The following is a 27,685-nucleotide window of genomic DNA, read 5'->3' as shown; positions in this document are numbered from 1 at the left end:
TATGGTACCTTAGATCACAATAGAACCTATAATACTACTTGAAGACCAGATAGCAGGCAGGTTTATCTTGCACACCATCCACAGCTGGGCAGGACTAGTGAAACAAAAGATGAAACAAGAATGGAAGTAGAGTGTTATAGTCAGGTGTTGGTGAAATAAACAGTGCAACTGAGGTCAGAATCCTCAGCCTTTTCCACGGTGTGTTTTAATGCTTGGAGGAGATTACGTAAGTTATAAATAGGACATGTACTTTAACTATGGCACACATATATTAAAATCCTAATTTTCTGCTTTCCCAGAATAGTTACTGAAGCAAACACCACAAACTTTTTGGCAGCAAAAGGAAAATGTGGGTTGAAGCTAGGATGGAAATTTTGATAACTGGAGTTTTAGAAAAGTAATGTATAGGACATGTATTGATTGACTCATTGATTGGAAAAAAAAAAAAACTCTATTCAGGGTTCTACCAGTTTTCTTAAAATAAATGTTAATTTGGAATTTTTATCCTAGACCACTAATTTTATATATTTGTCTTTTTGTTGTTTGTTTTTCTGCAGTGATGAATCTAACCTTCCGAGCATGAAGTTGTATATATAATGGTCCACTTTTTATATTTATAGTTGAAAATTGAATTGCAGATTTTGCAAGTCTGACATATGTTTACATATAGCTGCTTCTTCCCGTTTGCAGTAGTACACATGTCCATCTTTTCTTCGCTTACATCTGAAATTGGGCGATCTGTGAAACTAGTGAGAAGCCTGCAAAAAATATAGATCAGTATCTTATCTCTTTATCTTATGTAAAAATATGTGTTTATATGGACAAATCATTGATAGAGAATGATTGTCCTTGTTATTTTCTTACTTTGGGCTTGTTAATTGCATGGACAAAAGGTGCCATGAAATAGTTTACAAGAAATTGTGACCAAATATGGACTCACAACTAAGAATATGTACTATACTGACTGATTTTAGAGTTTATCGTCACATCCCTACTCACCTTCACTATGACCATTGATTCCACACTACCCCCTGAAACTGACTAAAAAAGCATGACTGTGTGCCAAACCTGCTTGTTTTTGTGCATCATCAGATGCTAGCATGCCACTTGATGAATCCTTTGATCACAACTGAGCTTTTATTTCTTTTGTCATCTCAAGGGGGTTACACCATGGCTTATTGCCAAAAAGAGATAAGGTGGCGGAGAGTACTCACACAAATGGTCTTGTATTTTGAGGGAGTTGCAGTCCCAACTGCAGATCTACAGCTTCCAATATTGTGGGCTCACGTGGCCACCTTGGTTGAAATATCAAGGGTTTGAGCTGGTTGTGCCGCCAGTTTTCCTTGGGCTGCTCTTGGCAGTGAAGACCAGGAAAGAGGACCGGTTCAGCATCCTGTGCTGCCTCTCGTGTGACCAAGTAGGAAAGAGGTTTACAAATGCAGGCACCCAGAACAGCAGACTTTTAAAAAAATGAACTGAATTCCAGCAGCTGTGACCATGGGTGCCTTTGGAAAATGACAGAGACATACAGCACTTCTTTCGGGTGGAAGATTGTTGGAATGGCAGCCCCTGTTTTTGAGGATGAAGGGTGTTCCATCAAAGTTCAGTTTGCGGAAGAAATCACATATCCTGAGAAGGGATTGCTCGAAATAATCTCTCCTGAAGATATAAGAAGGCTCATCCCGCAATTTCTACCAAAGCTAATGTGACAGCTTCCCTTCTCTCCAAGAGCCAACCCATTTCAAACATTTTCTACAAAGTTCTAGAAACAGAAAGATACTTTCTATTCTTTTTAATACTTTCTCTTTTCTTTCTTAGTCCAAGGAATACTAAGAAAAGATTTGTTGCAGCTTTTGTCATATTGCTTTGAACAATTGTTTTTAAAGAAAAGTGTTGAAATCCTAATAACTTGGTACCAACAGCCACGATGACCTTTTACTAACTTCTTACTGTCTTGTTCTGAATAATTGAAAAGAATATAAAAGAAACTCCACTTTCAGTTCAGTCATTGTAAAGTATCAAAGTTGAACAATTTTTTCAGTACTTTTTGACATTTTTTTTCATATGAGGACTATAACATAGTGATTATCAATTAAGATAAAATCAAGATTTGGTCACATTTGATAATATTAACTCATTTCTGTTTTTTGTAGTTCTATTTAGATCTAAGTTTTGTCTATATTTAGATTTCTTCATCTATTTTTTTTTTACATTTCTAAATGTTTGTCTTATGCGCAGACCAAATCTGAGATCTCAGAAAGCTGTGAACTACAGTTGCCAAAAAGAGTATTTTTTCATCTACTTACTCAAAAGTTACCTAACTGTATCAGAGTGAGTAATTCTTTGCACAGTAAGGTGTTGGTAACATGTTTTGAAATAGCTTATTCTAAGTCGAGTTCCATTAGGAGAAACATCATCAATGAGGAGTAGTTACTCTTTCAGCCCATGGATAATATGATTTTTCTCCTGACTTAATGCCATTTTGTGGGAAATTTTCTAGTTTCATGCATAGGTTTTCACCACCAGAGAGGAAATTTGTTCATCATTGGCTTATGGGAACAACAGTTAAGATTATAAGACAGGTATCCTAAGATCCTTATGATCTCTTTCATGTTATATAACCAAATGCTCAATTATAGAAAATGCCTTCTTTTATTTCCATTAAGATTTCATGATTGGAAAGATTGGAAACTATTAGATCAATCTAATCAGTCACATTTCTAGTAACATTCCACACTCTGAAGCCAATTTGGCATTTTTAAAACAACAGAAGGCATTTTTCTAACCATCTCTGGTATGACATGGTTAGGATAAGGTATTGTTCAATATCTGAAACAATTGTCTTAAATGGATTGGAAAAATGAGCTAAAATGGGTAGAAGTACAGTTTCTTCAGGAAAACAAACAGTAGCGTCTTGAGAAAAATCTGGCGGCTGTATTTCCTCCTACCTATCTTTCCTTCTACTCCTCTAGAACAACCGGTATTAAGATGGATCACTATTTAAACGTGCACAGCTTCAAAAGAGAATACCTCAAAAGATAATCATTTTATGTACAAAAAAAAAATGTGTTTTTTTTAAATACAGCCCTTTAAGAATACTGTGCTGTCCTATGTGTATATTGGGTTTTTTGCTTTGACTTGACCACATTGACTTTTATTCCATGATTAAAGGAAGCTGTAAACTTCCATTGCGTTTATTTCCTTGGGGGAAACAAAGGGATGATAGCACTCCTTTTTGTTCGGTGGAATTACTAGGTCTTAACCACTATGGATAATCTTAAACTTTTGGTTACTAAAATATTTTCAACCATCCATTTTGTCATCAATATAGAGATTCCTCACATAATTGCCAAATGAACTAGTAAGTTATGTCTGCTGATATATGTGTTGGCAGCTACCTACTTTTCTTAGATTTCTTTTTTTTATTTTTTATTATTGAATAGAGGATTGAGAAAAAAATACATGAAAAACACATTGGAAATAAGTCAAGATTAGGTCATTTCTGATAAGCATCTTTTAAGGATACCAAATTGGTATGTGTTTTAGCTTTAAAATTGTCTTTCATTCATGTTGGTGCTGATGTATTTCTTTTCTTTTTCTTTATGGACAGTGCAACTCTACTATGGATAATTTCATTTCTCTGTTTAATAGCATTCCTAAACTGTTAGTGTGTTATTATATTTTTAAAGTTTATGAATTCGCTATAATTGTGGTTCAATGGCCAGTCTTTCTTAACGTAAAACAAAACAAAACATTGTACCTATAGATAATGTGTCTTCACTTGGATCATGGATCCTCTAATTTCATGTTCTTTTCATATACCATATGCCTTTTATCAGCTTTCATTCTCATCTTTTAGCTTATATGATGTGGTTAAGTGTGACGAAACCAGAGTTGGGCAAGTCTGCATACATTCATAGTGTACCTAACACACATATATGCCTAAATTTTTCTTCTAGTTTTCATTTGTATTATGAAAAGCAGTCTTGGAGAATTTTTCTTATTTGATTTTATAAAAAACATGAGAATATCTTGAATTTCTATCCCCAGAAAATTCTGTTCTCGAATTTACTTTCTGTGCATGATGTTCTGATGGAACAGTAAGAACTTATGCATCCAGAATTTGTTCTACATAATGTCCTTTGCTATTTTGGAAAATGATTGAATCAGCATGTCAGTACCTATGGAAAAATTGTCTTTGGTATCTTATATTTTTATCACTTAGAAAATGAGTTTAATTTTCCAAAGTTTTTATGTTTTTTAATGTTTCTATGGTAGCATAAAATCTTAACACCACTTTTTTCCCCCCATATATATTATCTTGCCCAGAAGTAAGTTATGCTTGTGTGGTGGGTGGTGTTTTAATATCTTCTATTAAGTAATCATAGGAATTAGAAAATATTGATGTTTTCTCTATTTCTTGATAAGCAAGTTATATTAATAATTAACATCACCAAAAATAAACTTTTCTAACTTCTGCCAAAACAAAAACCCTGCTATCGCTAGAAAGTCAAGTCCATAGCAACCTAATCTTATATTCTCATAAATAACAAGTAAGAACAATTATATGTGTTTTATTCTGGCTATTAATTCATTCCTAGTGGAAGGGACATGTTTGACCAATTAGGATTCCACTGACCTTTACTCCCTACTTTTTTCCATTTTTGTTGAAATATGTTCATATTGGCTAAATTTACTATATGCCATAGCAGAGATAACGCTTCCAACTTAAATTGTTAGTGGATTTAGTTTTTGCTGATCCAATATGGAAATGTCTGATTTTTAAAAATGCATTTAAATGAATAAGATTCCCTGTGCTGCTTGTTGACAGAACTGTCCTTTTGGCAATAGGAAGACTTTTTCAACCTGTTCTGATTTGTTGATTTATTGATAACAAAGAAAGTACCATCATTTCTCAAAATGCAGGATATTTTCACATGTCTCAGAAATATTAATAAATTGGATTCACAAAAGAATGTCTTACATATTGACATTTCTGTGAATATTCTTTATACTGTTGTAAATGTTTCATGCAACTTAACATTTTTAAAAGATGTATGTATCTGATTTTCCTTTAGAAAATATATTTTTATTTGTATTTTTTACATTTTAAAGTTCATCTCTATGTGCAGCTATTTTTATATTGCCAAAAAAATCACATAAATATAAAATAAGAGGAAAATGCAAAAAAAAAAATATTTTGGCAAGCATTATGCTGCGTATTTTTCTTAATGTTTTGTGGGCCAGTCTCATGTAATTGATTATTCTAAGAATATGTTGTGTCTTATCACTGTAAATATGGCACAAACCTGTTTTTCTCAGTAGTGTAAATAATTGAAAGATTGAATTCTTTCTGTTTGATTTCTTATTTGAATTTCATTATAATTTCTTCAGCTGACATTGCTGAATCAGAAGATGCGTGTGGTTTTCAATTTCCAGTTTGGAGATAATTGCATTGTGTTCAATTTCTAATTTGTTTTTATTTGTTTTTTTAACTTGTTTACAGTGTTCCTAGTTTGTGAGAAGTTGATCTTCAGAATTATTTTTACACTATTTATGACTTATTTTCATAATGTAAAAAGTGTGTAATTATTACAATATTAATCCAAACAATGTTAATGAATTGTATTGTTATAAAGTTTTATTGATGTTCATGAACACTTTAGCCTGTTTTCTTGATTTAAACACAGTCCTAAATAATTTTATTCTACTTTCCTACCATATTGCAATGCCACCATTCAACTTAGTGCACATGCCTAGCTATGATGATTTAAAAAAAATAATAATAATAATACTTTGTTTATCAAGTAGTAATGCCTCCAGACTGAGCTTCCCCTCCAAATTCACTTTTCTTCCAGAATTCTCCATCTTGATGAATTAAACTTCCTTACACCCCATTGACTCTTAACTCCACTACATCAAATCAGTCATCATTATGCAATTAGAATGTAGTACATAGTGATCGCTTAAATGTATTGAATAATGAATGAATGAATGAATGCCTCCATTCAAGTCACCAGTTATTTACAAGTTCTGACTAAAAGCACTCACTTTTCAGTCCTCATCTTTCTCTTAACAGCAGCATTAGATGCAGTTGACCACTGCACCCTCCTAGACATGCTTCCTTTCAGTTCCTATGGCCCTACATTCTTGTTTTCTCCTGCTTTTCTTTCTCATTTTCCTTTGCCTGTTCTTTTTACTCCACCTGATAATTATGATTGTCCTCAGGACTCTGAGCCACATGCTTCTCTTGCATTTGCTCTTTTCCACCACTTTCTTATTCAGTCTCACGAAGACCAAGTTTCTATTTCATTGCACATTTTCTTCTAACTTCCAGACCAACTGATACAGGCATGTCCACCTGGATGTTCCATATCATCTTCATCTTCATACCCGGTTCTCTTGCAGACTTCTATATTGTACTGAACATACCATCACCACCTGCCCTCCAAAGAACAAGACAGACACTTCAGAATCGTTCTGGACGCTGCCCACCTGTCACCACCCACCCATTCCCTTACATATGCAGCATCTGCTCCATTACCAATTCTCTCCCATTCTACCTCCTAAATATCTCTCAGATCACCTCTCATCCCTATTACTATTGCCTTAGTTTAGACTCCCCCATTTCACAATTGGACTTTTAGAAGACCCTTCTAACTGACCTCCCTCTGATAGCCACCTCCCCTCCACCGTATATTCTATATCACTCTGAGGGTGATGATTCAAAGAAAGCAAATATGGCTGTGTCTTATTTATGAATTCATCTTCCCATTTCATTTTACATAGAACTTCCGGCAAATTAAAAGGACCACATACAGAAATTAAAATATGTAAGTTTAAAAATAACGAAGAATAACATATATAAACAAAATTCAAGACCACAAAGAAAGTTATAATGAAAAGATACGACATAAAATTGTATAGCTCTGAGCTTCTTTGTGTCTGTAACAAAAAGAAAGAAATCAATAACATGTTTACTTCATCCATAATGTGATGGATGAAAAAAATCAAAACTGATAGATAAGAAAGTTGTGATGTGAGATTTCTTATAGAGGGCACTGTATTTTAGGGCATCCCTACAATGAATACAACATCAAGTTTTTATAATGTTCCTCAGTATAAGCCAAGGGCATGTGCCAAAACCAACTTCACCGAAAACAGTTCTTCAGGGAAATTTAATCATGCCATTCTCTTGTTTAAAATCCTCCAGTAGACCCCCATTATCACTGAGATCCTTTGGTATAAAGTACTCAGCTTTTTATGATCCCATTCTACCTAGCATCATGTCTTACTGGTCACCCTCACCCAAAGGTCTTCCCATGTTAAACCATTTATGGATCCCTTTGGCTGTTTTCTATGCTTGACGTGGTTTCCATTCCCATCTCCACCATCCATTTAAAGAATTCTTGCTCTTCCAAGACTCAATACATGTGTCAACTTACTAAACACCCCTTCCTGCCAAGTTTAGATGCTCCATCTTCTCTGCTCCAATAATTTATTTGTCACTGCTATAACATTTAACTAAATGTCAATAATTGTATCTTTGCCTATCTCCTCCACTAGGTGTTTTTAACCAAGCATGAACCCAACTCATAGTAGGTTCCCAATAAATGAGTAAGTGAATGACAAAAATTGAAATAACAAAATTCACTTGGACTTACCAATTTTATTAATGTACCTAATGGGTAAAGCAATTCACACAGCTAGTTCTTAGAAATCCAAGTAGTTCTTGAACTAAAGGAAGATGTTCTATGAACTTTATCAAGTCTAAATTAAGGATACGTTTTGTATGAAGTAGGATGCAATGTCACCTAACAAGTGACCAAAGAGGATTAAAAGTTTAAAGAAAGTGGAGAGGATTTGAATTACCCCTATGGAGAACAGGAACAAGCAGTAGGAAACACATTGTGATTGTTGAGCAGCCCAGTGAAGGTGAGAACCATGATTTTGTTATGAGACTATCTGCACTTTTATGCAGTATGCATGGTGTTGTCATCCATTTAAACATCAAATGCTTATCTTCTAAATCTTCTTTCTCTCAATCTGTGTTTTCTTTTCACTACCCCTCCATGTTAGGAAGTTAGATCTAATCCAGGAATCCTCAAACTTCAGTATTCATCCAAATTACCTGCAAAGTTTCCAAAAACACACACTGCTGGGGCCACACCATGAATTTCTGATTCAATAGGTGCTAGATAGGACTTGAGAATTTATACATCTAACAAGCTCCTTGGTGGTGATAATGCATTTGGTCCAGGGTCCACTCTTTGAGAAGTGCTGTTAGTCTAGTTTATCTAATGAAATGTTAGTGGCATTAACACAAGGGTGGCAACCTTCTTTTTACTGTGAATAGCTTTCAAGGAATTTTCTCTATGAGGTATTATCTAAAACTCTGAGCTCACTGTTTGGCAACTCTCTCAAGTGGAAGCTGTTAATTCTCCAATAGCCTTCACATACCTCAAGAATGGAAAGAAAGCTACAGATCCACATTGCTCCCCATTGCCAGTTCCAGGCAATTAATTCTCCATCCATAATATCGAAAGTCCCACTTCCTTGGGACTCACATTAATTGGGTATTACCACTCTTCCTTGCTGCAGTCATCTACTGACCTCCCAGTCATTTCCCTTCATTCATTAAGGACTTTGGCACCCAGTTCCTGGTGAACTTCTTCACCCTAAGTGCTGCCATTATCATGGATGAATCAACAATACAGCCAACACCTGAGTCTTTCTACTCCACAGACCTGATTTCTAATAACTTTGTGCAGCCTCCTATTCTGCCACCTACTCCCCTGACGCACTGGTTTTGTCAATTTCTGGAACTGATCCAACTATGCAGTAATATATTGAAACACCTCACTCTGAACCCTCTCTCCTATCTGCCAGAACATCCTACCCAATAACTCCCACTATATCTGTTCTTGAACCTTACAAGGACTTCCATTCCCTTTACCTTTCAGCCTCCTCCTTATCAGCCCCATATAACTCCACTGCCTCCCCTCCTGGACTAACTTACACAGTTCAAATTTTCACCTACACTGATGCCAATAACTTCATTCTCCCACTGTTCTTTCATTTGCCCACTTTGGAAAAGCCAAATCCTATAATAACACATCTATCCACCCTCTGCATCTTTACCTGGTCTAGGGCCACAGGAGAAAATCACACAGCAGTACAGATTGGACCCACCATAAATTCAAAGTCTTTTTTTAAAAGATTTTTATTAAAATATTGCTAACATATAATATTATATTAATTTCAGGTGTACACAATTGTTATTCAACATTTGTATACCTAAAGAAGTGATTTCTGTAAGTACAGCAACCATCTCACACTGTACTATGCTATCACAATGTTATTGACTATATTCCCCATACCGTGCATTACATTCCCATAACTTCTTTCTTCTATACCTGGAAATTTAAGTCTCTTATTCTCCTTTACTTTCCCCCTTTTTCAATTTTTCAATTACAGTTGACATTCAATATTATTTTATATTAATTTTAGGTGTACAGCATAGTGGTTAGACATTAATATAATTTAAGAAGTGATCCCCCTGTCTAGTCTAGTACCCCCCTGGCTCTATATATAATTATTACCATTATCTTTGACTATATTCCCTATGCTTTACTTTACATCCCCATGACAAGTTTGTGATTACCAATCTGTACTTCTTGATGCCCTCATCTTTTTCTTCCTGCTCCCAACCCCCTCCTATCTATCACCCCAATAAATCTAATACCCATCTGACACCATACATAGTTATTACAATATTATTGACTATATTCCTTATGCTATACCTACATCCCCATGACTGCTTTGTAACAACCCATTTGTACTTCTTAATCTCTTCCCCTTTTATACCCATTTCCAACCGACTTCCCATCTGGCAACCATCAAAATGTTCTCTATATCTTTGAGTTTGTTTCTGTTTTGTTTGCTTGTTTATTTTGTTCTTTAGATTCCACATATAAGCAAAATCACATTGCATCTGTCTTTCACTGTCTGACATACTTCACTCAGCAATAAACCCTCCATGTCCATCCTTACCACCATAGATGGTAAAAACCCATTCCCTTCCCTGGTCGAGCAATATTCCATTGTACATATGTACTACTTACTCTTTATCCATTCTTCCATCCACAGACACCCAGGTTGCCTCCACATGTGGCCAATGTAAACAATGCTGCAATGAAATATGGATGCACGCATCCCCTTGAAGTAGCGTTTTGGGTTTCTTCAGATAATTACCCAGAAGTGGGACTACTGGGTCCTTCTTTGTCTCTTGTTATGGTCTTTGTTTTAAAGTCTATTTTGTCTGGTATAAGTATTGATACCACAGTTTTTTTTTTTTGTTTTTTTCATTTTCATGAAATTTTTTTTTCCCATCTCTTTTCTTTCAGTCTCTGTGTGTCTTTTAATCTGAAGTGAGTCTCTTGTAGGCAGTATATGTAAGGATCTTGTTTTCTTATCCATTCAGCCCTCCTATATCTTTTGATTGGAGTATTTAATCCATTTACATTAAAAGTAATTATTGATAGATATGTAGTTATTGCCATGTTATATTACTCTTTTTTATATTTATTTATTTTTTTATTTTTGTCTTAAAGAAGTCCCTCTAACATTCTTTCTAATACTGGTTTGTTGGTGATGAACTCCTTCAGCTTTTACTTGTCTGGGAAGCTTTTTATCAGTACTTTGATTCTGATAAATGATAGCTTTGCTGGGTAAAGTAATCTTGGTTGTATGTCCTTGTTTTTTATCACATTGATATGTTATGCTAATCCCTTCTGACCTGCAAAATTTCTGTTGAGAAATCAGCTGACAATCTTATGGGAGCCCCCTTACAAATTATTAGTTGCCTTTCTCTTGCTGCTTTTAGGATTCTCTCTTTATCTTTAACCTTTGGCATTTTAATTGTGATGTGTCTTGGTGTGGGGCTCTTTGGGTTCATCTTGTTTGGGAACTGCTGTTTTTTCTGAGTTGGTTTATCTATTTCCTTCACCAGGTTAGGAAAGTATTCTGTCATTATTTTTTCAAATAGGTTTGCAACTCCTTGCTCTGTCTCTTCTCCTTCTGGTATCTCCATAATGCAAATGTTGGTATGCTTGATGTTGTGCCAGCAACCCCTTAAACTCTCATTTTTTTGGATTCTTTTTTCTTTTTGCTGTTCTGATCGGGTATTTTCTGCCACCTTATATTCTAAATCACTGATTCAGTCCTCTGCTTCATCTAATAACTGTTGATTCCCTGCAATGTATCCTTCATTTCCATTATTATATTCTTTATTTCTGACTGGTTCTTTTTTATGTTTTCTATCTCCATTTTTATGTTTCCTATCTCTTTATTGAAGTTCTCCCTGAGATCACTGTAACCAGTGTTTTGAATTCTGCATCTAGTAGATTGCTTGTCTCCATTTTGTTTAGTTCTTTTTCTGGAGCTTTGTTCTGTTCTTTTATTTGGGACATGTTTGTCTCCTCATTCTGGCTTCCTCACTGTGTTTTTTTTTTTTTCTGTGTAGTGCTGTTATACTTCCTGGTCTTATGTAGTAGGTGTCCTGTGGGACCCAGTGATGCAATCTCCCTGGTCACCTGAGCAGGATGCTCCATGTGTGTTCCCTGTGTGGATTGTGTGTGCCCTCCTGTTGTAGTTGAGACTTGATTGCTATTGGCATGTCAATGGGAGGGATTGACCTTCAGACTAATTGATTGTGAGGACTGGCTGTGACTACAGTGAAGGAGCTGTTTGCAGGGGCTGACCTTACAAAGCAGGGTTAACTTTAGCAGGGCTTTGGTACCTGCCCAGTCTGCCTTTTGAATATGTTGTCCTTGGAGGTAGCCAGGTGATGCTCTGGCTCAGTCTGAAGTTGGCCACTGGGCCTGCCAGCCCCAGAGCCTCCCGGAAGGGGGCCCACTGCATGCCAAGTTTAGCCACAGTCTGTATCCTGCCCAGGGCCACCTGGCATGAGCCACAAAGCAATTGAGAGATGGCTGCTTCCCATGCTGTGCTTGGAAGTGCCTTCAGAGTCCAAGCTGCAAACCAAGGTTAGCTGTCACTATTGCCAGGATTAGGGCTGCTCAGCCAAAGAGGTACAGGACATGCCAAAGCTAGGTACTACTTGTTCAGGTTTTGTGAACCTTTGAGAGATTTTAGGAAAGTTCACAGCATGAGCCAAGGCAGGCCGATTATATGGAAAAGCCACTAGAATTGGCTTGGGTGTGCCCAAAAGTTGGGTGGGGTGTTGTCTCAGGGAATTGCTAGAGTGGGGCAGTTAGCCAGGTGATAGCCAGTTTGATGGAGACTCAGATATGGCGTCTGCCTGCATCTGTACCCAGTGAGAGGGAGGGCTCAACAAAAAAAACAATGGCTCCTGCCAGCTCCTCCGTCCAGGAGAAAACTGCACCTCCAGCTCTCACCCTGAAACTAGGCAATTCAGTTTCTCCCTGTATGTTCCTGGCATCTTTCAAGGTGCTGCTCCAGCTCTGGAGCTCACAGCAAGTAAGTCCGTTGGTGAGAAAGTTCGTGGGTGGGCCCCTTAAGTGCAGCGCCTGGGAGAGCAGCTGCCCTTGAGCTCACTCAACCATAATCTCCACTGGTTTGCACAGCCAGAAGTTATGGGGACTTCTTTCCCCAGCACTGAAACCCTAGGCTGAGGAGGGGCTGGGGCCCCTTGCTCCTCAGGGGGTCCTCTGCAGATGAGGTATCCCTCCCGATTTTTAATGGTCATATGTGGGTTTAGAACCAGCCCATTCAGTATCTCTGCCCCTCCTACAAGTCCCAAGGCGGCTTCTTCTGTATGTCCGTAGTTGTAGGGCTTCAATTCAGCAATATCTCAGGTGATTTTCAATAATGGTTATTCTGTGATTTAGTTATAATGGATGTAGTCCTGAGATGAGTTGAGCACAGAGGTTACCTACTCCACCATCTTGACTGGAAATCCATAAATTCAGAGTCTTCAAACTCTCTGTGTGATGACAACCACCAACAATCAATGATCTGTTCCCCTAGTTAAGGTGAGTAATTCAAACTTTTACAACTCTTTTTTAATCTCCATCCCTCTCACATTCAGTGACCTATTTGCATTCACAAAGAAGAGACTCAAATCCCTCCATTGAGACTGAAAATATGCCTACATCTACATCCTTGATTTCTTTCTTCTATTATAATAGAAGATGATGTCACACTTCCTGCTTAAGGCTAACCTCTGCTCCACCTCCACTCCAGGCTTCTCGGGGATCTTGTTCTGTTCATCAACTTCTTCTCTTCAGACTCTGCCCTAAACACATTTGAATATATTCTTGTGTCTTCCATTTCCTAAGACCATGTACCCCTTTAGTTGTTGCCCTCTGTCTTTCCTGCCTTGCCTTCTAAGACAAGCTTTTAGGAATTTGATTATACTCACCCTACCCACTTCTTTACCTCTCGTTCATTCCTCAAGCACTGCCCCCACAACTCCACCAAATTACTCTCTCCCATAGTGAACTCCCTAACGACCCATGAATTAAGTTACCATCAATATGCCCCAATCTCTCTCCAGCCCCAGTTTTGATTGCAATGTTTGGATGTGCAGCAGGCACCTCAAACTCAGATGTGCAGAACTGAACTTGCCCTCCCTCCTATTCTCTCCCTCCTGTGCCCCCTGTCTCAAGAAAAGGTATCCTCATTCATACAGTTGACAAACCAAAATTTACCTGTGATATGACTCAACCCTCTGCCTCATCATCCAATCAATCTCCATGACCAGCTGGTTCTTCTGGCTCAACATATACTAGGCCTATCATCTTCATAGAATTTCCATGATGACAACCTAAGGCCAGGTAACTTGTACCTCTTGCCTGGATTACTCTAGTAGCAGGTCTTGCAAAAGTTGGTCCTGCCTTACACTGTAGCCAGAATGATACTTCATTGCTTAAAACTCTTTAAATTGAAGCTCTTCATTTCTCTCAGGATAAATATCAAAACCCTTATTTTGGTTTATAAGATCCTTCTGAATCTAGTCCAATTCTACTTCTCTAGCCTTACCTCTCATCATTCTCTCCCTTGCACTTTATCTAGACAACCTGAACTTATTTTTCAGTTCTTCAGCCAGGCTCTTTTCTATCACTTCCAGATGTTTTCTCTATGACTTTGTTATCCTTTCTTTTCCTAAAAACTCACTTTATCTCTGTAACTCCTACTTATTCTTCAGGTCTTAGTTTAGACATTGTTACCTCTGGAGACCCTTCTCTAGGTCCTCAAACTTTGCATCTTAAATTTCAGTTATCATGGCACTTTTTACATGGCATTTTCCCATAGAGAGAGAGACAGGTACATCTGTGTTGTTTGCTCTTGGGTCTTTAATGTCCAGCACAATGCCTGGAATATATATTTGTTGAATAAATAAATTAATGAGAGCAATTTCCCAAAGGGATACAGAACAAGCCATCCAAGGATATTATAAGCAACTGAGTGTGAGAATATGCAATGCAATACTGAGCATATAATTTATGTTAAAATTTTTATAACTTCTATTAACTCAGAAATTATAACAAGAAATTCCTCAAAAGAGGGACATAATTCTATCAGAATTTTCCTTTATATTCTCTTACCAATTATAGTATCAATATCAAATAATGATAGCAGCAAAAACTAAGGCGGACTATTCCTCACTTTTTTGGACCAAGTTTTGTTCTCCAGAAAACAAATGTCCTGTGAAATAGTAATGGGTATTTTACAAGTAAGGTCATTAAATGTAAGATTATGAACTGGAATGTCTATGTAAGGGATAAAAGATACACTTTCCATAGAACACAGTTTGGAAAATGCAGCTCCACACTATTATTTGACCTAAATCATTCAAAATCTGCCATAGCTCAGGTATGCAGCAGTCAGCGTGTTTGTTGCTCAGTTGGCATTCCTATCACAAAGAGTGACTATTCAAAGCTGTCTTCACTGGTAACACCTCACCCTTTGGCACCCTTTCTACTCCCCATTTTCATCTCCATTGCTACCCTCATCTCCTATCACATCTCTACCCTAAAAGTACTAGGGTTCACTTCTTAGCTTGAATTGGAGTCTGATTTTAGTATCAACCCGAAACCATTATTCAAGGTCCAAAATAAAGTCCCATTCGGGAAATATTTGTCAGGAGAGTACATAATAGGCAATCAACTGGAAATAAACTTTTTTTGCTAAATTATTAGTTGACTTGCAAGTTAAAGGAGTGGTTGGAATATGAGAAGAAGAAAATAAGGTGAGCCACATTTATATTGAGACAATATATCAAGTCGCTGACTGAGAAGCTAGGAATATTGAAATGGTGAGACTGTAGAAGAAATAGTTGTTGACTTCACTTTGTTGGCTGAAATGTGTAATAGATGGACAAAGTACCAAATATTTTAGCTACTTAGGTATTGAATAACTGTAGCATTTCCTGGACTATTCTGTCTGCCTTCAGCAAAAACAAACATAAACAAAAGCAAGTGATAATGAAAAATTGGGTAAAGGTGTTTGACAAGAGAATTTATCCTGAAATGATTTTAGCCACATATTTTGTACTACTTGCTGTTTTAAACTTACTGCCCATAATTTTCTATCCATAACTTACTGCCATAATTAGCTCTCAGTTCTCTTCTTTAATTCATTTAACAATTTTGGTGCTTCTCTGAGAATGCCACAGCAGGAAAGGTATCTTTTCTTCTTTTAGGCTAAAAGGTGCATTAATTTTGAAACAGTACTTTCCTCCCTGACTCATCACCTTTTCCAAAAATATAAGAAAGGGGGCAGGGGAAAGCCTAAATATGTTATGTTTTTGACACAAATAAAGGAGGTAAACATATAAGAAAGGAGAAATTAAGATACAACATTTGATAAAATTCAATTGCTATTCCTGATAAAAACTGAAATGGAATAGTTTCCTTAATCAGATGTAGGTATGAATATGTGAAAATATACATTGATATACATACATTATAAAATAATTACCACAATCAAGCTAATTATCATATTAATCACATTACATAGTTAACCTTTTGTGTGTGAAGTGAGAATACTTGAGATCTACTCTCTTAGCAAATTTCAAGCATACACTATAGTATGAACTATAGTTACCATGCTGTACATTAGGCCTCCTGAAGTTATTTATCTTCCATAACTGAAACTTTGTACCCTTTGACTAATAGCTCCCCATTTTTCCCAATCCCTAGCGCCTGGAAACCACCATTTTACTCTCTGCTTTTATGAGTTCGACTTTTTTAGACTCCACATATAAGTGAGATCTTCAGTATTTGTCTTTCTGTGTCTGGCTTACTTCTGTTAGCTTACTGTCTTCCAGGTTGATCCATGTTGTCACAAATGGTAGGATTTCCTTTTTTCTCATTGCCGAATAATATTCCACTGTGTGTGTGTGTGTGTGTGTGTGTGTGTGTGTGTGAATCACATTTTCTTTATCCATTCGTCTGTTGAGAGACAATTAGGGTGTGTCTGTATCTTGTCATTGTAAATAATTCTGCAGGTAGTTTTCTTCTATAATAATAACTTGAGTTCAAAAATACTGAATGTCACCACCTTCCATGACACTTACCAATTTTCCTTGTGTAAAGATAGTTAACTGTTGATAGAAGAAAGATATGGGACTCTCAGGAATAAACAATTAGGGGGAAGTTCATCAAAAAACAGCTGAATTGCAAACCATTGAAATAGAGGCATTTTGCTACTTTTTCATCCATGTTGGTTTCACAGTCTAGTCAAACCACTGGACAAGATAGAACTTCGAGTGTCTTTCTCATGCAGTTCCACATGCCAGAACATGTATATAACACCGAACTTTTGTGTTCCAAGCATGACACTACATGACATACCATGATATTAACAGAAACCAAAAGATTATGAACACCTCGATTAGGGTAATGGACTTTTCAGGAACTAGTCTCTTTCTGTTTAAGTTCAATAGTGCACAATTTTATTGATACTCAATAAAGGTTAATTCATAAATATTTTGTCACAGGTAACTGCAACACTCTTTCTTCTGTCATATAACTCCCCCTAGCAATTCAGTGTATGGTTGTGTTCTCTTAAAGGTACCTGCATTTGGACTAGAATCTAGCTCCCACTGAAGCACAGCCAGACGTCAATAATTAGCTCTGGTGACGTTTCTTCTCTACAGAGGTAATGTCTCTCACTCATTAGCGCTCAAGCTGTTTTCTGATACCTGTGATGGGTTTTCAGTGAACCAAGAAAATGCTCTTGTTCAAATTGCTATGAGTCCAATGGCATGAATTTAAGTGACCCACCAACATGTCCAAACCTAATTGGTCCTTTGGCTGTATATACTCTGGGCACTGTGACCAAGCGCTAATCAATCAGTTCACCTTAATAATCTAGAGGGCTGCTGCCAAGCTCTGTAAAAATGACACACAAACGAATTCAAGATCTGTGCAGGTAAAGAGGTAATAGTAAATACACGTCATTAAATGAGTGCTCACCACATCCCATTATGCTAAGCTATCACATGTATTACATCATTTAATCCTCATAACCACCCTGTGATTCAGATAAATTATTGTTCTCATTTTACACATTAGAAAACTGAAACTCACAAAAGTTAAGTAATTTCCCCAACCTCACACAACTAGAAAGTAGCAGAGCCAGAATTTGAGTTAAGGTACGATTTGGCACAAAGGAGGAACATTTGGTCAACCCAACTCCATTTCTCACTCTATGACTCAAGAATGCTAAAAAGGATGTGGCTGGATTCATGGGAGGAGGCTGCACACCCACCCTGGTCTCTCAAATGTCTGTGGCCAACATCTGGAACTGGTCCATGTGGGAACTGGAGTGTGAGCTTTCGCCTCCTCTCTAAGACCAGAATCAAAATTAGGAATCATGATACTTGCTAAAAATGTTTTCTGTCCCCTCCACCACATACATCAACTCTTGTAGTAAATTGGGTCACTATCTCTTGATAAGTTTCCCATTTCCAAAAATCTAGCCCTAGTTCAATACAACTCTCCTTCCATATAATATAATCTATTTCTTTGTCAGAGTAAATCCGAGAGCAGGAAGAAGCCAATTATAGTGGTTAAACTGACACAAATTTCAAATGTAACTCTAGACCCAAAAATCAAATTCATGCATATATGTAAATATACACATAAATATTGTATGTAAGTAAACATATATACAATATTTACATAGAAATTATTATATTAATATTACATTATCAATTACATTATGTACACACACATACACACATGCACACAGAGGGTGCCAGAAAAAATGCATGCACATTTTAAGAAAGGAAAAAAACTGTATTAAAATTGTAATACTCAATATATACCCATAACAAAAGATGAATACAAGGCACATTTGACTTCTGCAATTACAAGAGGTGCTCAAAGTGGTTACCATTAGTGTCTAGACACTACTAATTACGGCGACCTACTGCTTGAGCAATACTGACCAAAGTGTCCACTTGTATACATTTTTATGGCACCCCTGGTGTGTGTGTGTGTGTGTGTGTGTGTGTGTGTGCATGCTTCTGGGTCTCAGGACAGCAGGAAATAGAGCCAGAACCAACCCTCTTGTGTAGAAGCAGCTGATCCATATTTCAAAATATGTAAGGATAAAATTAAGGTAGAAAAAAGGAAACACAAGTCTCATTACATGACTAAGGTGCTGTTTTTGTTATATTTACTATACTCTGAACTATTCAACCATTTACACTAAGACCACTCATGAGAGATGTGAGTCGGATAACAAAAAGGGATGCCTGAGAAAAACTGATAGTCAGAATAAATTTACTTAATGCATAAAATATTCTGAGTTAGAACATTTGATGGTGGAATAACCCTAAGATTCTGCTCAATTATCAGCATTTTCACAGTGATGGAGGAAAGAGAGGACTCAAAGTGTGCATGTAACTGCAATGTATCATGTGAGCTTGGTAATTATAATAAAAGCTTCCATTTAATAGACTCCATCCTTCAGAACACTTTCCTGTATAGTATCTCCTAAGAATAATTATATTTTGAGTTCATACTGAACTTGTCTTCTGAAGTGCTGAGGGCACCTTCACATATAAAATTTAACGAAGCAGAACCCTCCTGGGGGAAAGCAACATGGTGTCAGTGAAATGTAAGTAGGAATTACTTGCAGTGTATTCCAAGACTGTAATGAATGCAACAGTCAGACTTTCAGAAAACCAAAATCTGATTCATAGAGAAGTGGGGAAATGAGAGGTGAAATATATAAATGGATGTTGGAGTGCATGCCAGGAACCACAAAATAAACAAACAAACAGAAGAGTGGAATCGTGACAGTTTCAAGGGGTTCCTAATTTCAAGGGGTAGCCTTGGGTGTTCCTTGGCTGACAGATGCCATTCTTGTGTTTTTACCTGGTCTTCCCTCTCTACCTGTCTATCTCTGTTACCCAATTTCCCCTTTTTATAAGGACTCAGTCATGTTAGATTAGGATCCACTCTAATGACCCCATCTTAACTTGATCAACTGCGAAGACCTCATTTTCAAAAAAGGTCACATTCAGCGGTACTGCGGATTAGGACTGCAACCTCTTTTGGGGGGACATGTTTCAATCCATAACTGGTGGACAGAAAAGAAAAAAGTAAGTTGAATACAGGTATCACCCTGGGAGCTTTGCTTTTCTACCCTGAAAATCATGATACCCAGAAAACTGCTTCGAAACTTGAGTAATTTTCTAGGAGTGATGCTGATACTCTAGAAATAAAGGGTTCGGCATATAGCACTTTGTTTGTTTCTGCTCAATGCTTTTTTTTTTTTTCTGAAAGCTTATGAGTTTATTTGAGCCAAACTGACGACAGTTGCCAGGAAGCAAAGTCTTAAGGGATTGAAAAAATGTTCCCGCTTTTTTTTAAATTAAAGCTTATTGGGGTGACAGTAGTTAATAAAGTTACATAGGTTTAAAGTGTACAATTCTGTAATACATCATCTATATTCTATATATTACATTGTGTGTTCACCATCCAGAGTCAGTTCTCCTTCCATCACCATATATTTGATGCCATTTACCCTCATCTCCCACCCCCCTACCCCCTTACCCTCTGGTAACCACTAAACTATTCTCTATGTCCATGAGTTGTTTCTTTGTTTGTCTTGTTCCTTTGCTGCTTTCAGTTTTATATCCCACATATGAGTGAAGTCATACAGTTCTTGACTTTTTCTGTCTGACTTATTTTGCTTAGCATAATAATCTCAAGATCCATCCATGTTGTCGCAAATGACACTATTTCATCTTAGGGCAGAATAGTATTCCATTGTGTGTATATACCACATCTTCTTTATCCGATCATCTATCAAAGGACACTTTGGTTATTTCCATTTGATGCTTTTTAAAAAGAGTGGGCCCCATAATAAAGAAACTTTGCTATTAGTATTCTTTGAGGTTGCTTATTAAAAACAGATTTTTATGTAGCTAACACAGGAATTTACTTATATTTCAGATGAAGTCTATAAGCCAAACAACTTGGACAAACAGGTGGTAACTCACAACTTTGAATAGAAATCACCTAAAATAGTTTTTGAATTATGAAAATGTCAATGGCAAACCCCATTTTATTCCAGAGCCCGTTCATGTAGCACTTACTCAATGGAAGTAATATATTAAAATGTGTTTTCCTTCCTCAGGATTTCTCACATATATTAATCTTTAATGCAAAAGAAAAGATCACATAAGAGATTAAAAAGAATGTAAAATAGTACATATTCTTAATATTTTTGAACTATTATTTTTGCTTAATGATCCCATTAAGCTTTAATTTTTAATTGACATTATAACTTTAATTGTTTCATGATGTTATAGTTTCATTGGAAATTAGAAACCCTTAAATTGCTGGTATTCTGCACTGAACTGAAAACTTCTGTGTCTCAAAAATAATTAGAATCTCCTTGGTAACTAACAAGAGTGCTGTATTTACTACCATGGAGTAATTGGTACACAAAAAGGATCAGGACATCTTTATGTAGTTAAATAGTGTATTAGGTACATGGAGGAAAATGGAATGGATTTTACTCGTAGTGTCCAATCCCTCATTTGATTGAAAATTTCAAAGTAAGTATTCTTCTAAATATGAGACTTAAAATTGTCTATAATTTGTCTATTTTTTTTTGTTGTTGTTAGTAAACTTTTTTAGGATTAAATTTATCAGGGTGACAATGGTTAGTAAAATTACATAGGTTTCAAGTGTACAATTCTGTAATACATCATCTATATATCACATTGTGTGTTCACCACCCAGAGTCAGTTCTCTTTCCGTCACCATATAGTTGACCACCTTTACCCTCTTCTGCCATCCGCCCTCCCCCCTTACCTTCTGGTAACCACTAAACTGTTGTCTGTGTCTGTGAGTTTTTGTTTATTTGTTTGTCTTGTTCCTTTACTGCTTTCAGTTTTATATCCCACCTATGAGTGAAGTCATATGGTTCTCGACTTTTTCTGTCTGACTGACTTCTTTAGCATTCCCCCAATCTGTCTTCTTGCATTAACTACAAGCCCCGGACTGAGAAAAAAATTATAATCTGATTTTGAGTTTGTGAAGGGTTTTCTGTCTTTTTCATGCCTGACTTCCCATAAATACTATGCCTAACCAATAAAATGTATTTCAACCTACTGCAGAATTCTGAAGGATAAAGGCATTTTTCATAGCACATCTCACCAATAGAGGGCAGACCCTGAATGCCCAGAAAAGTTGTGTGTCCTCAAAGGCCCCTGGGCATAATTTCCTTACAAACTCACACAGGATTAAGCGTTACAGCTCCAAGTCCTCTTGGCAACAATAGTGACCTCAAAGCTAATTCACTTATGTGAAATGTATTTCCTTTGGATGCACGTCTTATCTTTCAAATAACATCCTCTTGTTTTAACGAAACTATTAAAAAGCAAACAAATAAGCAAACCAAATGCTTCTACAAATCCCAAATCCAAATAACACAAGGATTAGAACAAAATCTGACATATACAACTAGCAGGTTTTTCCAGTAAATCCAGGAAAGATGTGTGTTTGATAAAATCCAGAAATCTAAAGGCTGATTAACATAAAGATTTATATTTCAATTAAAATAAATAAACTGCAAACAAAATATTAGCCCCAGAAAGGCCCACCTATTTGAAAACTGGCAGAAAGAAATTGACTGAGTGCTAATGAAGTCTTGATTGTTAAAAATTAAATGAATCATGTACATGCTTTTTAAAACAGTAATGTTACATTTTACAAAGTCATCTTTATTGAAATGATAGCAAGTCCTAAAAATTCAATTAATATAAAAGTATTTGATCATGTTCAAAAGTGAAATTTGTTTACTATTTTTCTATATCTATCTCAATCTGTCTATTTTCTTACCCCACACTTCATTTAAATCAAAAACATTTTAGTACACAACATATGCAAAGCCCCATAATAAGATTTAAAAAATGAGGCTCCTGCTCTCATGGTATTTGCAATCAATATAAACAAAATCAGCTCATTGGAATTCCCTGGAACATAAAACAAATTCTATAATGATGATACAAAGAAAGTGTTGTGGGGAAATCCAAGAAGAAATACCAAACAACTCTTGAACTCATGGATCTTAAACAGAAGAAAAGTGCTTTCATATTACTGTCATGGCTTTTAAGCCCTGAATCAGGCTTTTCTTAGCAAGTGAGGACATTTTGATTGGAGTTTAGCAGAAGTTCTGGTACACTGGCAGATGAGTTTGTTTCTGCATATGAGCCTTTTATATAAAAATGTTTCATGTGAGAAAGGCCTAGAAATATATTACTGGTGACACTTTACAAGCAGACCAGGGACCTGTCTGGGATTGGACTAGACAGGGCTGGTCCCTGAAACCAGGGATGGCTCTGGGCCCTAGTGACCCTCTAGGTCAGAGGAATTCAAAGAGGGGGTTGCAGCATCTGGAGTAGCTGACAGTTCGAACTTCTGAGCAATTTGGGAAAGAGTACCTTCAGACTAAGGAGAACAGTGTATACTTTTTCTCTTGACCTCCACTATTTACTAGGCATGTTCACTGAGGCACAAATGAGAAAGTAGATCGAGATTTCCAAAAAGAATAGACATTTGGCAGTAAAGAAACGTGTATTTTCTTTCATTTCTGACCTTGAGATTAAGGATCTATAACACAGTGCCTTAAAATAAGCCCTTTCTACACTCTTACACTATCCAAATGTAAAGCACATGGATAGTTTAACTCCACATGAAAATCCCCCCACTCCAAAATCTCTCTTCCCCCTTCAAATAATTTACTTTGGCTGATAATTAGCACAATTTGACTAATATGCATTTTATAACCTTCTTGTATATAGAACCTGTCCAGATATTACCAAAACTGTAAAAAGAAAAGAATGTGATGCCTATCTAACATCGCCCTCATGATTAAAAGAAGAAAAAAACAAGCCTTAGGTAAGCCCTAAGGACTTATTATTATTACCATTATTATCGACATAATATAAAATATTGTATTTTTCTAACATTCCTCAATTTAAAAACCATTCCACATTATAATGTCATCTAAATGTATAAAAACAAGCTTTGGAAAGGGACATGCTTGGCTGTAAGTCCCTGTAGAAAATGAGGATGGGAACTTGTAGAAGAAAGACTGTTCTGTGATGTGACCCTTGTCTGAGCGTTGTGGGATCTGTGGCTAGATCTAGGGCAGAACAGAGATTGCTTCCCCTAAGTCACCTCAGAGACTCTCTGATCAACCCCTCCCCTAAGCCCCACAGCGGTGCTGGTTTGAGCTGGTTCCTAGAACAGGCCATTGCCTTGCCTCGGGCAAGCATGATAGACGTTTTCCCCTTATCTGAGGCGGGTCACGCCCCAGTTTCCCTATCCATCCTGCTCTGTCCTATATGAACCCCTTAGTGCCTGCCCTATGGAGAGGAGGATATCCATAGAAGATAATCCTGCTTTGAATGCAAGTTCCCTTAATAAACTTAATGTAAGGATAAAGTTGTTAGCCTCTTCCTCTGGTCTCTTGTCCCCGGAAAATTTTCCCAACAGGATTAGAACCCTGTTCCAGGCAGAAAAACTTTCAGATATCTGACAAGATCTCTCATGGGAGCTAAGGCTGCCAAGTAATAAGGAGTCACAAGGCTACTATCACGAGAGTCAGAACCATTTTAATTCAAGATTAGGAGAACGTGCACAGTAGTGTCTTTTCAGGGCTGAGAATACAACCATCAGCATGAAACCCTTCCTGGAATTTCTGGACTGCTAGATTTCATTACTTCCTGAACTGAAATAATTCACAAAGTACCTTGCAATTTTAGAGTCGGAACCAGCACTTACGAGCACTTACCATATGTCAGGACTATATAGATAATTTATTTACCCTTTGTGGGAACAGGGTCCCAGAGAGCAGTTTCCAGGCTCTCGGGCTCACGTGGAAAGGTGGCGGATCAGTTATTAGATGGCCATCAGCTGTGACTAGTTGGCCATCAGCTGTTACCGGTTAGCCATTAGCCACTGATACAACTGCCGTGGCTACGATGGGGATGGTGGGTTGGTTGGCAGAGAAGCTGACGGCGGGCTTCAGATCATGTGGCTCCTGCTTCCTGTGTCTGCAACCCGGCCACCAGCGAGAATGTAGTGGTATGACTCCCCTACCTATGGCTCCGGGGGTGTTCCTTTTTGGCCTCACCGTGTCCTGCGTTCTTATGCGGGGAGCGGGAGCTGAGACCTTGCAGGACATCCTCTCTCCTCTGAGACTCAGTTACCCGGTTTTACCTGAGGAAACCAAGGAGAAAAATTAAATGATCTGACCCAGGGCACAGGCATAAGCTCAGAGCCAGGCCTTGAACCGAGACCCTCTGCCAGCCAAGTCCTGACTCTCGCACCGCCCTGCGTTCGCCACAGGAGGGTGGCTGTCTGTAGAAGCTGCAGAGTTCTGCCCCACAGGGGCAGGAGCTGGGACGCTTCTTCCTTTTCAGAACCTGCTTTCAAAAAACTTGATTTAGTGTAACATTCAGAATCTTAATTTGAATTCCTAAAGCAACAATTGGAAAACAAGTGTCAGAAAACTGAGGAATATTAAAAGCTATTCACACTCTTCATAGGGAGAGTGTGAACATCAGCAATTCAAATGATGAGAAGTCTGTTGCAGTTGAGAGAAAAACGGTAAATTTCCTAGAACTGACAGCATTTTTTCCCCAATAAAATATACTTTTGTATCAATAGCATTTTAAACCCTGTTAGCCAGAGGTCTTTATAAAGAATAAAATGAGAAGAGAGGTATTTAAAGCTACGAGCCTGCCTAACTGATGTATGTGATCAATTGATTCTCTTAGTTAATTCCTGTGGGAAAAAGAGGTGCCAGTAGCATGGGAATTCCCAGATCTTAGCTCTAAAAAATTAAACAGCAAAAGTTATTGATTAATGTCCCACCAAGACCGGACATTTTAATATATGTTTAATATACAGAGGGTGCCAAAAAATGTATACACATTCTAAGGAAGGAAAAACTGTAGTAACATTTTAATATTGAATATATACCCATAACAAAAGATGAATATAAGTCATGTGTATACATTTTTTTGGCACCCCCGGTATATATTAATAATAATGGCTAACACTAATTAAACACTTGCTGTAAGGATGCTAGGCACTATTCTTTACCATATTATCTCATTTGATCCTCCCAAAAACCTACTATTTGCTCTATTTTCCATAAAAGGAGGTTGAATAACTTAGCCCAAAATCGTATAACCTGCCAACAGTGGAGTCAGGATTTGAATGAAGCAGTCTGAATCCAGGACCTGAACTCTAACCCATGTATGATATGTCACTTAACGTAAACCTCCCCAGTGTCCTGTGACATCCTTCCTGTGGCTAAGAAAATTGAGACCCAAATGGGTTAAGCAGGTCCAACAGCTCAATTTTAAATTCAGGTCAGTCAGTCTCCCGAACTCTGTTCCTTCCACCATTGTTTCCCTAAAAGGGAAAGAGAGGCCATAGGGAATATAGTCAACAATATTGTAATAACTATGTAGGGTGTCAAATGGTTACCACACTTACCAGGGTGATCACTTTGTAGGGTATATAAATGTCTAATCGCTATGTTGTACACCTGAAACTAATATAATATTATATATCAATTGTAATTGAAAAATACATTTTAAAAAGAATGAATGAAAAAAGAGATGGCAAAGATGAAGACAACAGACAGGGAGACAAACTCTACAGATGCTTCCCATATGTCAGCTGGGGCTTCCCTGCCCCTCAGCAACCTAGAAAGTAGTGTCTACCAACACTTGTAGACATTGTGGGGGAAGTGCCAGGAGTGGTTCTGGCACTGTTTCCTTCTCTGCTCCAGGGTCCTGCCTCTGCTGAACCCTAGTCCCCACTTTGCACTGTGGACCCAGTTATGGAATTCTGCCCCGCTCCCCTGATTTCCACAGCAGTCCCAGGGTAAACATTGTATGTATGGACCAGATAGCCCTGTTCTCCTTGATCTTTTCTTCCACACAAGCCCCAGCTGCCCCTGATGATGCTCAACTTTCTCTTCTTCCTGTTTACTTTTCCCATCCCCTCTTCTCCTTGAGTCCTTCATCTCCAGAACAAGAATTCCTTCCCCTTTCCAAGGCAAAGCAGTTCAGTCTTACGACGTCTTCTATACAAGACTCTGCCCTGAGACCTACAATTTCCGATCCAGAGACCTTCTCAAGGCATTTTGCTTTCCAAGGTAGCTAGCTAGCTTTCCTTCCCAAAGGGAGGCACGACTCTGGCTTCTGCAGTAGCAATCACCCCTGCTCCAAAATCTGCCACAGAGCTATATAATCAGAAACCAATAGCCTGGGAGTCATGTCAAGGCTACAGAAACAGAATGTCATGAAAACCTCAGGATACTTAAATTTTTAAAAGTTCATAATATCAAACATAATATCAACTTCAGTAACACTTTACTTCCATTTTTAAAAATTGATCATACATGTTATGTAATTTGGGCTGTTACTGTATCCCTCAGTCTCAGGGGCAAACCAGGAAGAAAGGAATCTCACTAGCCAAGCACTTGGCAGCCACGTGGTTCCTGAAGCTGCCAGCTCCCAGGAGGTTGCTTCCTGGCGGCCTGCCCAGAGGCATGGGCACTCCCGTGTCCCATGTTTATCCTTGCAGTGTCCACTAATTCTGTACGTAGTCACCAAAAGAGGCTGACATTTCTGGACTTTTTCACAGAAAAGGGAGCTCGCATACAAGCTGAATGCTGCTGTATCGATGGCCTTAAAATTTTTGGGGGTTTGACTATGACCCTCCAACATAGACTTTCTCCAGGAAAAGCAGCTAATGCTCCGTCTCAGCCAAACCTGAGAGGAGCTGTCTTAACTCCTTGCGAGCAGAGACTAGCTTGGCAGTGCGAAGAACAGAATAAACGCAGAAATTCCCAAGAATGAAGCTTTGAGAGGAGGATAGGTAACTATGGCAGGTCGCCCAGGTGTTGGGCAAAATAGAAGGGACACAAGCTTTTAGATCGTGTCCTGACTCTACCCCAAAGCAGCTCTGTGTCCTTGAGCAAATCATTCAACCTTCTGAGTCTCAATTTCCTCCTCTGAAAAGAGAGATAATAATATCTACCTGGCTGGTATGAAGATTGGAGAGATGTTAAGCACCCAGCCTATGCCAACAACATGGTGGGGAGGGCAATACTTTGTAGCTGTGATTGTTACACTGGTTACTAA

At 37.7% G+C, this 27,685-nt stretch overlaps 1 protein-coding gene across 1 annotated transcript in view; it reads left to right on the top strand.

Moving 5' to 3' along the window:
• The window catches only part of COL25A1 (collagen type XXV alpha 1 chain), a 433,173-nt gene extending 427,515 nt beyond the window's left edge, over positions 1 to 5,658 (top strand). The window contains exon 37 of the mRNA XM_033106318.1: positions 558 to 5,658. Within this exon, the coding sequence (XP_032962209.1) occupies positions 558 to 560 (3 nt within the window). The 3' untranslated portion in view covers positions 561 to 5,658. The remainder of the gene's footprint in view (positions 1 to 557) is intronic.
• Positions 5,659 to 27,685: the final 22,027 nt, after the last annotated feature.

The sequence above is a fragment of the Rhinolophus ferrumequinum genome, chromosome 5, assembly GCF_004115265.2.
Source record: "Rhinolophus ferrumequinum isolate MPI-CBG mRhiFer1 chromosome 5, mRhiFer1_v1.p, whole genome shotgun sequence".
Taxonomy (NCBI): domain Eukaryota; kingdom Metazoa; phylum Chordata; class Mammalia; order Chiroptera; family Rhinolophidae; genus Rhinolophus; species Rhinolophus ferrumequinum.
The sequence above is the reverse complement of the archived record's forward strand: the minus strand, read 5'-3'. Positions and strand labels throughout refer to the sequence as shown.